At 40.5% G+C, this 13,597-nt stretch overlaps 1 protein-coding gene across 2 annotated transcripts in view; it reads left to right on the forward strand.

Annotated features, from left to right (window-relative positions):
• Positions 1–13,597, forward strand: part of plcb1l (phospholipase C beta 1-like) — a 119,165-nt gene that overhangs the window by 97,569 nt on the left and 7,999 nt on the right. For both annotated transcript variants that reach the window (XM_028604520.1, XM_028604522.1), the window contains exons 27-32: positions 568–787; positions 1,787–1,955; positions 4,031–4,107; positions 4,217–4,306; positions 4,456–4,513; positions 5,101–5,187. In XM_028604520.1, the coding sequence (XP_028460321.1) occupies positions 568–787; positions 1,787–1,955; positions 4,031–4,107; positions 4,217–4,306; positions 4,456–4,513; positions 5,101–5,187 (701 nt within the window). The remainder of the gene's footprint in view (positions 1–567; positions 788–1,786; positions 1,956–4,030; positions 4,108–4,216; positions 4,307–4,455; positions 4,514–5,100; positions 5,188–13,597) is intronic.

A 13,597-nucleotide genomic window follows, 5' to 3' on the forward strand; every position in this document is an offset into this window, starting at 1 on the left:
GGTTTTGGTGGTCACGTACATGATACATGAGTTTGGGCATAATCCTGTCAAGAATATTGAGTAAATTGATTAAGTTTGCAGGATAAAGACTTACCAGAAATACAACATATAATGTTTTTTCATGAAAAGATTTTTGAAGTTCATGAAATTCACACTTAACCATATGCTGTCATGTAAAGTACGAGTCATATGTGTTGTAAATGCAGTGCTTATGACTTTATGTCTCTAGATATAATGGGATTATTCTGTTGGTATATTCATCACTGCAATGCAACTTCTAAAAGTGCTGATAATTTTAGCTACAAAGCAGTTGCTGAAATCAGCTGTAACATCATGGTGCTTATGTACTGTATGTCCACACTATTTGAATATTGTACAAACTGATTTGCATTCACAGTTAAATAATAATAATTACCTTTATGTATAGAGCATTTGAAATCCACATTGCAAAGTGCTTCACAGAACAAATTAAACTTGGCTTCACAAAATGTATTGTACAGTCTGTCACCCTGTCTCTTGCTCACTTTTGTCCCATCATTCTTTTGGTCCTCCGTCCCCTGCCTTTAGAATTAGAGGCTCAGACGGTGGAGGAGTTGAAGCAACAGAAGGGCTTTGTCCGAGAGCAGAGGAAGCAGTACAAGGAGATGAAGGAGCTGGTTCGGAAACACCACCGCAAGACCAGCGAGCTGATCAAGGAGCACACTGCGCGTGTGTCCGAGCTACAGAGCCAGCATCAGCGCCGGCGCTCTGCCCTGCAGAAGAGCCGCAAACGAGACGGTAAGAAAAGGTAGGTAGCCTCCTCCTCTTCTCCTCTTCAAACTGCCCTACTATTGGTTTCCCTCTTCACCTCTTTCATTTGAGGTCTTTGACTTTTGCTCTATCTGTCTTTACAAAAAGGAAATCCACCAAATAAACGAGCCAAAGTAAGAGAAGAGAAGGTTTTGGCAGTCTCTGTCTTAGTTGAAAGTCATTCTGGGAAATAATGTAAATTAATATCAAGTTCAGGGAAAGTGGGAATGCCATAAATAAATTAATTACAACAATACAATCTTCTTGATAACATAGTATGTAAAATGGTGTATGGATTTTGCCTCCCTCCTTTCCTTATTCATTCCTTTCTTTCTGTCTTCCATCTACAGAAATACACAGTACATCATGCACTTGTAAATACATATTTAAAATTCACTGTTGCATATTGTATTGCTCCAAAATAAACCGTACAGAGCAGACATTGCATTCTTCCGAAAGAAAAAGAGGCTGAGCTATGTGTATAATAAGAATAAGGGGATAAAGCTTCCTCCAAGCCTCAGGGAGTCGTTCAGGGCCCTCAGGAGTCCATCACACAGCAACGATTACAGTCCTCTCAGCCAGTGTGGACCACAGAGCGTAGACAGATAACACATTTCAACCAAATTACTTCAAGGTAGAAGATAAGTGCTCCTCCTAGTGTTTGAAATAGCATCAATGTTCATAGCACCATTCCCTAAAAACGTTTTATTTGATGACCAGTAGCCATGATGAGGGCATCCATGTGCATATCTGTGTTACAGGTTTTCTTAATAGTAGAAGTTTTATTGTTTATAAAGATACATATAATATACTTTCCTTTACAATGTCCAGTTATAGAATGAGTAGGGACCACTAAACTGAAAAAAGTAAGTATCTTAATTTGCAAATGTTCTGATTGTGTGTGTGTATGTGTGTGTGTGTGTGTGTGTGTGTGTGTGTGTGTGTGTGTGTGTGTGTGTGTGTGTGTGTGTGTGTGTGTGTGTGTGTGTGTGTCCAGTCGGTCCGAACACTCTCTGTCAAGCCTGGACCAGGAGCTGTGTGAGCTGGATCAGGAGTGCAGCCAGAGGCTTGCAGAGCTGAAGGAGGAGCAGCAGCAGCAGCTCCTCACACTTCGCCAGGAGCAGTACTACAGCGAAAAGTACCAGAAACGAGAACACATCAAGCAGGTAGTAAATACTAACTAATATTAGTTAAGTAAATACTAAGCAAAAGGGCTGCAATAAATATGTCTCATACTGTCTGTTTTCACTTCACTTTCAAGAGATGTATATATCTACACCTTTCTTGTCAATGTCTGATTTCTAGTGTCCTCCTTTACTAGCGCTACTGACAATATGGAGTATGGGCAAAAAATTCAAACTCCATTTGCATGCACATGCAAGGCTCTAATTCTTTAGGGCCTTTAAAATGCTTTTGCAATTTGTAGTGAAATGGCTAAATAACTGGAAAATCTGAAAGAATAGACATTAAAGGTGCTCTAAGCGATGTTGGGTGACGTTACTTCTTGTTGACGTTCAAAGTATTTTCAAACAAAATGAAGACTAGCTCGTACTAGCTGTACCTCTGTTAGCTGCCTATTTATGGCTAACATATGTATAGCTTGTTGAGTGACTATTATTCACTTTCCCAGAGTTTATAATACCAGTTAGGGTAGTCAGTGTTTCCATATAAACAGCACATATAAACATACATATATAAACAAGTGCATAGTGTATGTAGCAGTAGGATAAATAGGCACGTGTAAGCCACACACATGCAGGAGCTTGCCCAGACTTGTGTTGTAGTGGATATAATGCTGAATGAATATATACAGCCATCATTCTGCTGCCTGTGCACATGTTCTGTTGTATGGTTTGGAAAAATGAATGTCTTCTGCTCCAGTACACCTGCACAGTGAGCACAGCTGAGGTGTCACAAAGGTTTATTCAAGCAAAAGACAACAAGCATGAAGGAGATTGTGTTGTTTCCATGATCTGAATTTTGTTTAATTAGGACATCTCAACGAATGTGGCTTCAATTAAAGGGACAGTTCACCCCCAAATCAAAAATACATATTATATTACATATCTTACTTGTAGTGTTATTTAAAGATGTCCTGCCATACAAAACCGTTTTTCCTTGTATTTTTTTGAAATATGTTAGGTCCATATGTGTTTGTGTTATGTTGTGAATATGAAAATGAACTGCTACATCCTTTGCCAGCTCTTGCCACTGAAAAGAAATAAGCAGAGAAATCAGTCTGACATCATATTGCCTGAGCTCATTACTATTCATTAGCTCACCCAGTTGGGCTGGGTAAAGGATTCTGACAGCCAGGCTATCATTGGCTAGCTGTTAGCAAATCAGATTCAAACAGATTAGCTTGTTGAATATTAATGAGAACTGGCAGAAATCAAGCTGAGTCTTGCTGTAGGCTTTCTATACCACGCTAGAATGGCTTGAAACAAGGTAACCAAGGCATTTTTTCCACAAAAATTTGTACAGAGTCCATGGTAGAACTTTAGACATTACCACAAAGTAATGAAATACATGTGGCAGGGCACCTTTAACAGTCTAGATTGTTTTGGAGTGAGTTGCCCAGTGTTGGAGATATCCGCCTTAGAGATGTCTGCCTTCTCTCCAATATAATGGAACTAGATGACACTCGGCTTGTGGTGCTTGACTTTAATACTGCAGCTCCACCGCCCGATCGCTCTGGCTCCAAAATTATCCGGGATATTTGGGCTTCACTTTTGTACAGTGGGAGGAAGTGAAGGCGTGTTGTCCATCTTTATATAAAGTCTATGGTTGGACCAAGAGGGAGTTCTGAGCGGCGTCATACATTTTCCGGGTGTAGTTCGTTGTCAAGAAAATAGTTCCTACATGAAACTATTCCGAACCAGGTCTGTGGATTATCTTGAGCAACTGGGTCATGATTTCTGAAAGTAGACATTCCTGTTGATTTTTTGGCGCTTTGAGCACTCGAAGCCAAGTGCCATCTAGTTCCATTATATTGGCGAGAAGGCAGACATCTCTACAGACGATGTCTCCAACACTGGGCAACTCACACCAAATCACAATAGACTGATAAATAGCACTACAGGTATGAGGAAAAAATATATATTTTTGATTTGGCGTGAACTGTCCCTTTAAAGTGAAATATTGACTACAATCCTCAATAATTAAAAGCAGATTTTTCCCATCATACTCTCTTTACCCTATTTTTGTGTCAGATTATGACTGTCTTTGTTTCTCTCTCTAGCTGGTTGAGAAGCTGACCACTATAGCAGAGGAGTGCCAGAGCGCTCAGATCAAAAAACTCAGAGACATCTGTGAGAAGTAAGACTGTGTTCAGTATACAGCATACACACACATATTTACACAAACACAAAAGGATCCTACATTCTCATTCTTTTTGTATCTTCTTTCTCCATCTTGCCATCTACAGAGAAAAGAAGGATATCAAGAAGAAAATGGACAAGAAAAGGCAAGAGAAGATCAGTGAAGCCAAATCTAAAGACAAGAATGTGACAGAGGAGTAAGTATCTGTATTGAACATTATTAACAGTAAACAGTCCTTGTAGGTTGTTATATTTATATTACCACTAGATGTCACTAAACACTAGAGATTGAGCTCTGGTGGGGCTGGTTGCTTGGTTTGACTGTTGATAAAAATTCTGCCCACAGAGAGAAGCTGGAGATCAACAGATCGTTTGTCAACGAGGTGGTGCAGTACATTAAACGGGTAAGAGAGGACATGGCTGTGGTTGGATAGAGAATGTATAATGCATAACATCAGCAAATAATATGCCTATAATGCCATACTACGGTTGAAGTCATTTGATTTAATTCATCCATCCATCCATCTTCGTCCGCTTATTCGGGGTCGGGTCGCGGGGGCAGCAGCTCCAGCAGGGGACCCCAAACTTCCCTTTCCCGAGCCACATTAACCAGCTCCGACTGGGGGGATCCCGAGGCGTTCCCAGGCCAGGTTGGAGATATAATCCCTCCACCTAGTCCTGGGTCTTCCCCAAGGCCTCCTCCCAGCTGGACGTGCCTAGAACACCTCCCTAGGGAGGTGCCCAGGGGGCATCCTTACCAGATGCCCCAACCACCTCAACTGGCTCCTTTAATTCAAAACTTTCAAATTTAAATTTGTATTGACACCTATGATACACACCATTACCTACACAAAACATTTGTGGGTGGCGCAGTAATACTATTGATGACATACAAAGACCTTATAGTATCTCTGTGTGTGTGTGTGTGTGTGTGTGTGTGTGTGTGTGTGTGTGTGTGTGTGTGTGTGTGTGTGTGTGTGTGTGTGTGTAGTTGGAAGACGCACAGAGTAAAAGACAGGAGAGACTACTGGAGAAGCAGAAGGATATCCGCCAACAAATCTTGGATGAAAGGCCAAAGGTAAGACATTTTATTGAAAAGATGTTAAATGGAAACTCAAATTTGAAATAACTCTTGATTTGTGACGTGTTTGTTGAAACTGTACACTCTGATATTTTTCATTATTTACATCACATTCTCACCATAGCGCGTTTTTTAAGTTACTGGCCTGTTGCATGGCAGGATCCACTGTCAGGGTATCCAGGGTGCACGGCTCAGCATGTCTTTCAATCCTTGCATGTGCAAAACAAAAAAGACATGTTCCAAGTATTAACTGGTGAGGCTAGAAATGGCAATCCAGCAACAGACATTTCAAACATTTTAAATGTTTAAATATCTTAAGACTTTTTTGGTTGGTTGGTCTGGCCTTGCAGAATAATAAAAAATTTTTTTTACACAGATCTTGGGTCAGTATTTTGCCCTTTAGAAAATTAATGGACAACATAGATGTTTCATATGCTGTGACTAGAGACATAATTTTGGTTAAATGTGACTAAATTGTCCTTGAACCAAACTATATACTGTATCTGTAACTGAACACTGGCTGTTCATTTACACCACTGGGGGGCGACCTGGCCCAGGTTTAGTGAGATATGGCACTGGTACTTCTGAGCAAAATTGTAAGATGACCTCCAAATATTTTTGAATGTTTTTCCACTTAAATATCTAGCTTAGCTGATATCAGAATATATGTGTTTAAATACCAATACTTGATGTACTTTATGTGGTTGCATACACTATAGAAACAGTATGTTAAAGGGTTGTTTGGCTGTATATCAGTGAAAACTGCTTAGTTGCCTTGAAACATAGAGCTCCCTTGCTGTGGGGAGTCCTTGGCTGTCATTATTAATGGGATACTGGAGGATGTAATACCATCATGACACTGCTGTATGCTACATACACGGCTCATTGTGTAGTGGATGTTTTAGCATGAGTGCTTTTCCTATGTGAGTTGCGCACTTCCCAACGTTGTCATTTTGACTATCATTGTAGGACGATTGTGCAGCTGAAGAGCATGGTAAGACCATCGTTGCATCCCAGTGTTCAGCATTAATATAGCATCAGTGTGGCAGTATTAATATGCAAGCTTTTATACACCTGGGCCACTGACTGGCATCAAGTGACTGCGCATTGCACCTCTGTAATGGCTGAGACCTGCCAAGCATTACTACAATGCAGACCACTGTATGAATTATTGCAAATATGTTTATTTTTCTGCAAGAACGAAACATACAGTGTGGCTGTATTGCTGTAAATTTAGGTGTAATCTGCACAGCATGGCAGCATAACAATATAACAGGGACAGCAGATTGGCCTGTGTATAGTGAGATCACACCCCAGTCGGAGTGCTCATATTTGATCCCACGTGTCGATGTGTCCTTGAGGAAGATCCTAGATACCAACCAGAGGGAAAGAACTTCACCATTTTGAGTTACCAATAAGGTATATCACATCAACTTAACACTTATGTTCTATTAAAAGCAGAAATGTCATCTGTAACATGCAATGTTGCACAAGGATCTCTGGACCCTATAGTCGTCTCAATTGTAAGATGTTTGTAAAATGAAACCATTATGGACATGTAGTTTGTCATGATCATAACACTAATATTATAATGTGGTACTAGTGCATCCACTAGACACAAAGGTAGTAACAGACATTTTCTCTTGAACTCTCAAAATGATTTTGACAAGATTTTTAATCTAATGCAGTACAAAGCATATTGCAGCACACTGCCAGGGTAATGAAAATTACCTCTGCCTGCCAAGGAGACACTTCGATGTGATCCTCCAGTCACGTTTTTACACTTGTTGTCAAAAGAAGAGCATAGTGTACATTTACCACAAATGTGGTAGTGTGTTTTTCTTTAAAGATGCATAAATCAAAAGAGTTCTGTTGGAGACAACCCCATAACCACCCACTCTCAAAGTGACAGCTCCTTGTTTCTTTGAAACCACTTAGAGTTGAGTGTGGGAGGTACAGTATAGACATCTAGCCCGACACCTCACATGCAGTAGATCATTCACATTCAGCAGTATGAAGAGAAATTAAGTAGTCAGACTAAAATGCTGACCAGAGGCTGTTAAATACAGGATGGGATGGTCGAGTCAAAGATGATTGTATTTTTCTTGTTAACTGCCTGCTTGTTCTGTAAATCACTCGAGTTATTGAACTGTGCTCCTTTTAATGTGGTCCTGTGGTGACATTTATCATCTTTTCATGGTTGCTAAAGCTTTCTTGTCAATAACACCAGAATTAAAATGATTTCAAAGTCATATGAGCTGTATGAAAGAGGATCATCATGGTCTAATCAGTGTGGAATTAAGCAGATTTTTCCAGATGACAGAAAGAGACGCTGCTGTTTTATTTTAGTGATCACTTCAGAGTTCCGGTCGGATTTCATTCTGTTAGCAACCGTCGTTTCCCTCAAAATTGTTTCTGATTACCCATTACCTAACCCGCTGTCTCAACCCATCCCCTCAATCGACATCCGGACATTGGCAAATTTAATTCCCCTGAGGAAAGGCTATTATATAGTAATCAACCATCTCTGCAATATCTGTTCTCATGCGACGTCAGTCATCCATATGCAAAATGATGTCAGAAGACATGACGCCAGAGACAGCTAGCAGAGAATGCCCAGAGTTATGTTTGTTAACGATATTCAGCATGCTACATACAATGCTGGAATAGCAAACAAGGACACATTTGGGATTATGGGTATTAATGTGAAATCCTGAGACAAAACAATGTAAAGCAACTTGACATTGTTTATAGCCTGCTGTCTTCAAAAACCTTTTAGGAAAGAAGGCAACCAAGCTGTAATCACTGAGACCCCTCCGGGTGTCGGTTGTTGTCAACAGTTTTCATACTGTAAAATACAGAGACTATGACTTTCTCTGCCAGCCTCTTTCATAGTTTTTTCATTGTACCAGTTTTTTGCGTCCCTGATTTCACGTTTCACTTTAAACATGTCGGGTACTCTTTCCAGAATGGTCTTTTTCTTAAAGGCACCTGAAAACACTTGGCTTACTATTTGACTGAAAATTTAAAGATTTACCTAAAATATCTATTCACGTTACAATGTGTATCTAACTTAGCTACCAACACTGTTTATTTCATCAATATCAATACCAATATTATTCTATCGTCAATACCATAGGCAGACTGGCAATCTGGCAATCTGGCAGTTCTGGCGAATGCCAGAAGATCCGGTGCACTCTTGGGCCGTTTGGGGCTGCTGGAAAAAAGAAAAGAAAAAATTTGGCAACACTGGCGTTTCACGCTGGTTTAACAAAAATATGTAAGACTGTACGGCTGCAGCCTGGAGCCTCCTGTCTGGTGCCGTCAGGCTTCTACTTTCAAAATAAAAGCTTGCGTCTGGTTCGCTATGTCTTCGCACTTTGGTGTTTTGGGTGTTTAAGTATGTAATAATATGTTTTAAATATGCAAGCATTTCCATTTTATTCTAAGATAGTTTATTTGAAGGTTTTATGAATTGCTCCAGTGTGTGTATTATTTCATTATGAAAGCTTGTAAGTGCGCCTCATACTGCTGGTGCCATAATCTCACGTGAGCCTGATTTTTGCATGATTATAAAGCAAATTGGGCCGGTAAGGGACGGAATTGCCAGGGCCAAATTTTTGTCTCAGTCTGCCCCTGGTCAGTATCATAGACTGTATAAAAGAAGGGAACATCACCCATTGGTGATACCATCTAACGTCAGTGCTAGCTGGCTAGTTCGGTCAGCAAGGTGCATCAATTGGGTTGCAAATTTTGTGTTGAAAATAGCAATTGAGGCCATAAACTCATTATGAAAATGTTTACTGAGCTAATAAATCAAGTAGGATAATTTCCCCATAGACTACTACAATCAGACTGCTTTTTGCAACCATTGCAGTCGTCCCCTGCTGGGAATTAGAAAGAATCCAGGTTTAAGGGTTTGCCGCATTGGCTTCACTTTTCAATCCCGGAAGTTGCCACTTGGTCAATGCAATATGACTCTGGTAACATGTCCCAGTCAGTTCTGTCAATATAGCCTTAGAGAGTCAGCTGTACATAACATGAGCCCAGTTCTTTACATTCATGCTTTGGACAGCACCCCACTCCCCCAGCAGCACGTACATGTTGGTTACATACAGCAGAGTTAAGTCTATATTTTCCAGCTCTGCCTGATAGCATTTGGAAATGTCCTTGAGCAAAACACTCAACCCATGAGCAGGCCATTGGCCTTGCAGCTCTCATACTATCTATTTGTGAGTGAAATGAATATGAACCATTGTAAAGCACTTGGCTCTCGTAATTAATGCTCTTTGTGAATGCAGTCCATTCACCATGGTTAAAACGCCCCAAAATTATATTTGAGGCAAAGCGTTGTTGAATCAGCTCACAGGAAAACCCTTTATTAGTCATTTAGTCCATGGATGAATGTAAACAACAACAGACACACAAACATAGAAACCATTATGGACTGAAAGACAGGATGTAGATAGCTCCAATGGGGCTAATGGACGAGGGCACAAACAACCAGGGCAAGGCTTGTTGTGTGTCCCTACGTTTGGTGTGTGTGCGTTAGTCTTCGTGAATCAGAGAGAGGAAGATACAACATACTTTCTCTCTCATACAGTTCTGACCCAGTTTCTCCATTGGGTTCAGCGCAGCCACTAATGGACAGCTATAACTATCCCTGGTGGAGACCCTGCTGAACAGCTCACTACAATGATAGTTGTGTGTATGTGTGTGTACACACATGCATGTGATATACCTAAACCTAAAACCTAGCTACAGCATCTCTGCAATGCAAGTAGGCATCTCTGCATTATTAAGAACCTCCTAATTTTGTGAGTCAGATTCTGAAGTCCTAACTTTACCGTCCTTTAAGAGGCTGTAGCGGGTTCCGTTTCACAGCTAAAGTAATTATATAGGTTCATATGAAACTAGACGACCTAAGGAATCCAGTGTCAACCATGTCATGCTAGCTTGTTGGGACGGGGGCAAATAATGCTCTAAATTAGGCAACATTTTCACAGGAAAAACTGGCATTGCCCTTTTCAAAAAGGTCATGTGACCTCTCACCTCAAGATATCTGAATGAATATAGGTTCTATGGGTAACCATAAGTCTTCCCTTTACAGACATGCCCATGCAGTTTGAGGTAAAAACAATACAGTTTTTCTAATACAGTATACATGTTATTTTCACCTATTCTAAAATGGTGTATTTGAATATTATAAATTGGAATTGGAATAAATTGGGTATGACTGGAAAGGTGAGACAAATTGTAAATATGTGGGATGATGTTAGTCCCTAAAGTAGCCATTTCATTGTAGTGAGACCATTTTTTTTTTTTTTCAAATGCTGTACAGATTTGTAGGCATTCTATTATCAAATGGCTTGAAGAATGGTGCAAATAGCTTATGTAAATGTAAAAAAAATGTACCTGGGGGAGCATGCCCCCCGGACCCCCCTAGGTTCACGCTTGATTCCTAGCTTGTGATAGTTTGAGAATCAAGAACTTAGTAATTGATTGAGAATGGAAAGTTAGAGAAAGAGACATGGCAAGGTTTGTTCGTCATTACCAGCATGTGCACTCAGTTGTGACTGTCCTGCTAATGATCCAATCAAAACGCCACCCAAGAGTCAGCGGTGCCCAGCACGATGACAGATGCTGTTCCCGCACACCTCCAGACCCTATATTCTGACATGTTGCTTCTTTTCATCTTCTGTTACTTGCGGCCACATGGTCCAGTTCACATTGGCATATGTCCACCTTAAATTGGTCACACCTCATGTTGATTGTGATTATCTTTTTATCAATTGTCAAGGCAAGTCATTTAGCTCATTCACTCAGCTTGATTCAAAGAAGAGCAGTTTGAAACATTTTCTTAACATAACCATGTATTACATCAAATTGGACTTTTCAGGAGTTAATATGGTATGACTTTAAGCTTTGTACTTCCAGGCTTTTTTTTTCCACCATCACAAATGTGGTCAGATCCCATTTTCTTTTAACCAAAAAGGAGAAATAAGACCGACATCTCCGTCTTATCCTCCAGACTAAAGGCTTACCAGGCCACCTTTTTTTGGCTGTAAAAGAGAACTAATGATGAGGCCATATGTTTCACGTTGTTTTCAACAGTGTGCGTTAGTGTATGTGTGTGTGTAGTGTGAATACATGTTATTACGTGGGAGACATGCTAATTATTTTTTACTTGAATGAAAAGGAAAAAAATCTAATGGTGTCTCCCCACTGTGCAAGCCTTGAACCAACACAGAACCACACATACATGCACACACACACTCGTTAGTTCGACAAGCAGGAGTCTGTGCAGTCGTCATGGAAACTCGGGTCCCCCCCACTTTCCTACTGCTCATATCCTCTTCTATCCTACATGACTCTTTGCAATCTGTTAATTTGGATCTGAGTGCTCATGACGCAATCCCAGGGATGGTTACTGGAGTTGGATGAAAGCAGCAGGAGAAGGAGGGAGGAATACAGAGAGGGTGAGCAAACAGGTTGGAGGAGACATGGAGGACTGGACGAAGAGAGGACGAAGAGAGCCAGTATGTGGCCAGCCTCTTTCTCCCTCTGTTGCTTTCTATGTCTCACCCTCTCACTGGGTGATGTAGGGGTGGCCACTATGTTCCCTCATCACTTTGATCTGCATCATCTCTGCCTAGCATCAATAATGCCCCCCCCCCCACACACACACACACACACACACACACACACACACACACACACACACGATACCCACAGGGAGCACTGAGTGCAAACCAAAAGTAAAATCCATTGTGTGTGTGCGCTTACATGTTGCACGCTTGGTTACTCTTCAGCTCTATTATGCTAGCTGCTATTTTAGATCTGTGCATGAGTGTTCATTATGTATGGCCCCATGTGCTAATGAAGCTCTCCAGGGTTATGCTCTGTCTAAGGAACATTCCCCACTGAACTCCTGCTGGAAACTGTCCTCTATGGTTTGGAGGTTTCTGGCTTCAGCACAAGTCACCTTTTACAAGCGGTGGGAATAGCAGTTGCAACTGATTATGTGAGGGAGGGGAGTGTTACACACAAAAGTTTCAAAGTGCAGTATGGTAGCTGGTGCATTTTGGGCTACATACTATACATACTACACAAAAGTTTCATTACATGAGAAAAGTCAACTAGTATGTAGTGTTTTACCAAAACTACAAATTATTACTGAACATTATTTTGTGAAAGACTAGTAGAAAAAATTAGGCATATATAAATAAGAAGATTTTTGAGCCTCTACTAGTGTTAAAACTAAGTGGTGGATGATTTTTCAAGAAATTAGCTGGACTGCTCGACAGCAGTAGGAGTTCTTTTTCAGATGCTGCAACAAAAGAAAAGTCAGAGAAAATAAATTCCGATGTGTTTACCGTCTTCAATGAAATGAAAGATAAGAACTCAATAAAAACAGTTAACCTCCTCCTTATGACAGCAAGCAGCAGGGTTTGAAGCAGCACTAATCAATACTTATGTATTAACAATTCCCATCAGCTCTTTCTGTGGCCTGGACTGTTTTGGTTTACTATCACTGCTCTCATCAACCTTGTTTCCAGCAGCAAAATAACTCCAGATAAATCCATTGTATGCTACCTGCCCAGCACCAAACAGCAGACATGCAAAGTCAGTAACCAGCGGGTGAACATAGTGGAGCATTTAGCAGCTAAAGTTGGTGGAAACCAAAAATAGCTGAAAGGAGAGTGTATTAGACTTAAATACATCAAGTTGCCAGAAACACATCTCCAAATGAATGCTAATGTTGCTCTATGTCAGCTCGATTAGTCAATAGTTTGCTGTTTACCATACAGTATAAACTTTATAAGGTGATAATATGTCAGTTTTTTGTTTGCAGCTTGTTCCACTGCCCACAGGTGTCCAAAGAATCAGTGAATACAGGTTTTTAACGAAAATGATAAAACTGACTCTAAAAGCAACCAAGCACTCCTGTTTGTCCACTGTAATTATATGAAGTTATCATATTTCATTTCACAATGCTAAACAAAAGTTCAAATGCAACATGTAGCATCTTCTGACTTAAAAATACCAAGACACCACCAAGCACATTTCACAGCTAGCCTTCTCTTTTGAAACCAATCCTTTTAGGGGAAACACTCATTACGGTACATGCATGGTGGAGGTATGCAGGAGTATAATTTTAAATTCCTGGAACTGAAGAGAGGATTCTTAAGAAAAACTCCTGCAACGCCACAGATGACTTATTTGAGAGGAGTTGGGAAAGGGCACTGACACACACACACACACACACACACACACACACACACACACACACAGACACACACACACAGGAAGAGAGATACATAATACAGAAATGTAGCATGCTGACTATTCTGCCTAAGTCTCTCTCACTTTCTTTACCTGTGTCGTTCTTTTTCATTTTCATAGT

This window comes from Perca flavescens, chromosome 18 (genome assembly GCF_004354835.1).
Source record: "Perca flavescens isolate YP-PL-M2 chromosome 18, PFLA_1.0, whole genome shotgun sequence".
Lineage (NCBI taxonomy): Eukaryota > Metazoa > Chordata > Actinopteri > Perciformes > Percidae > Perca > Perca flavescens.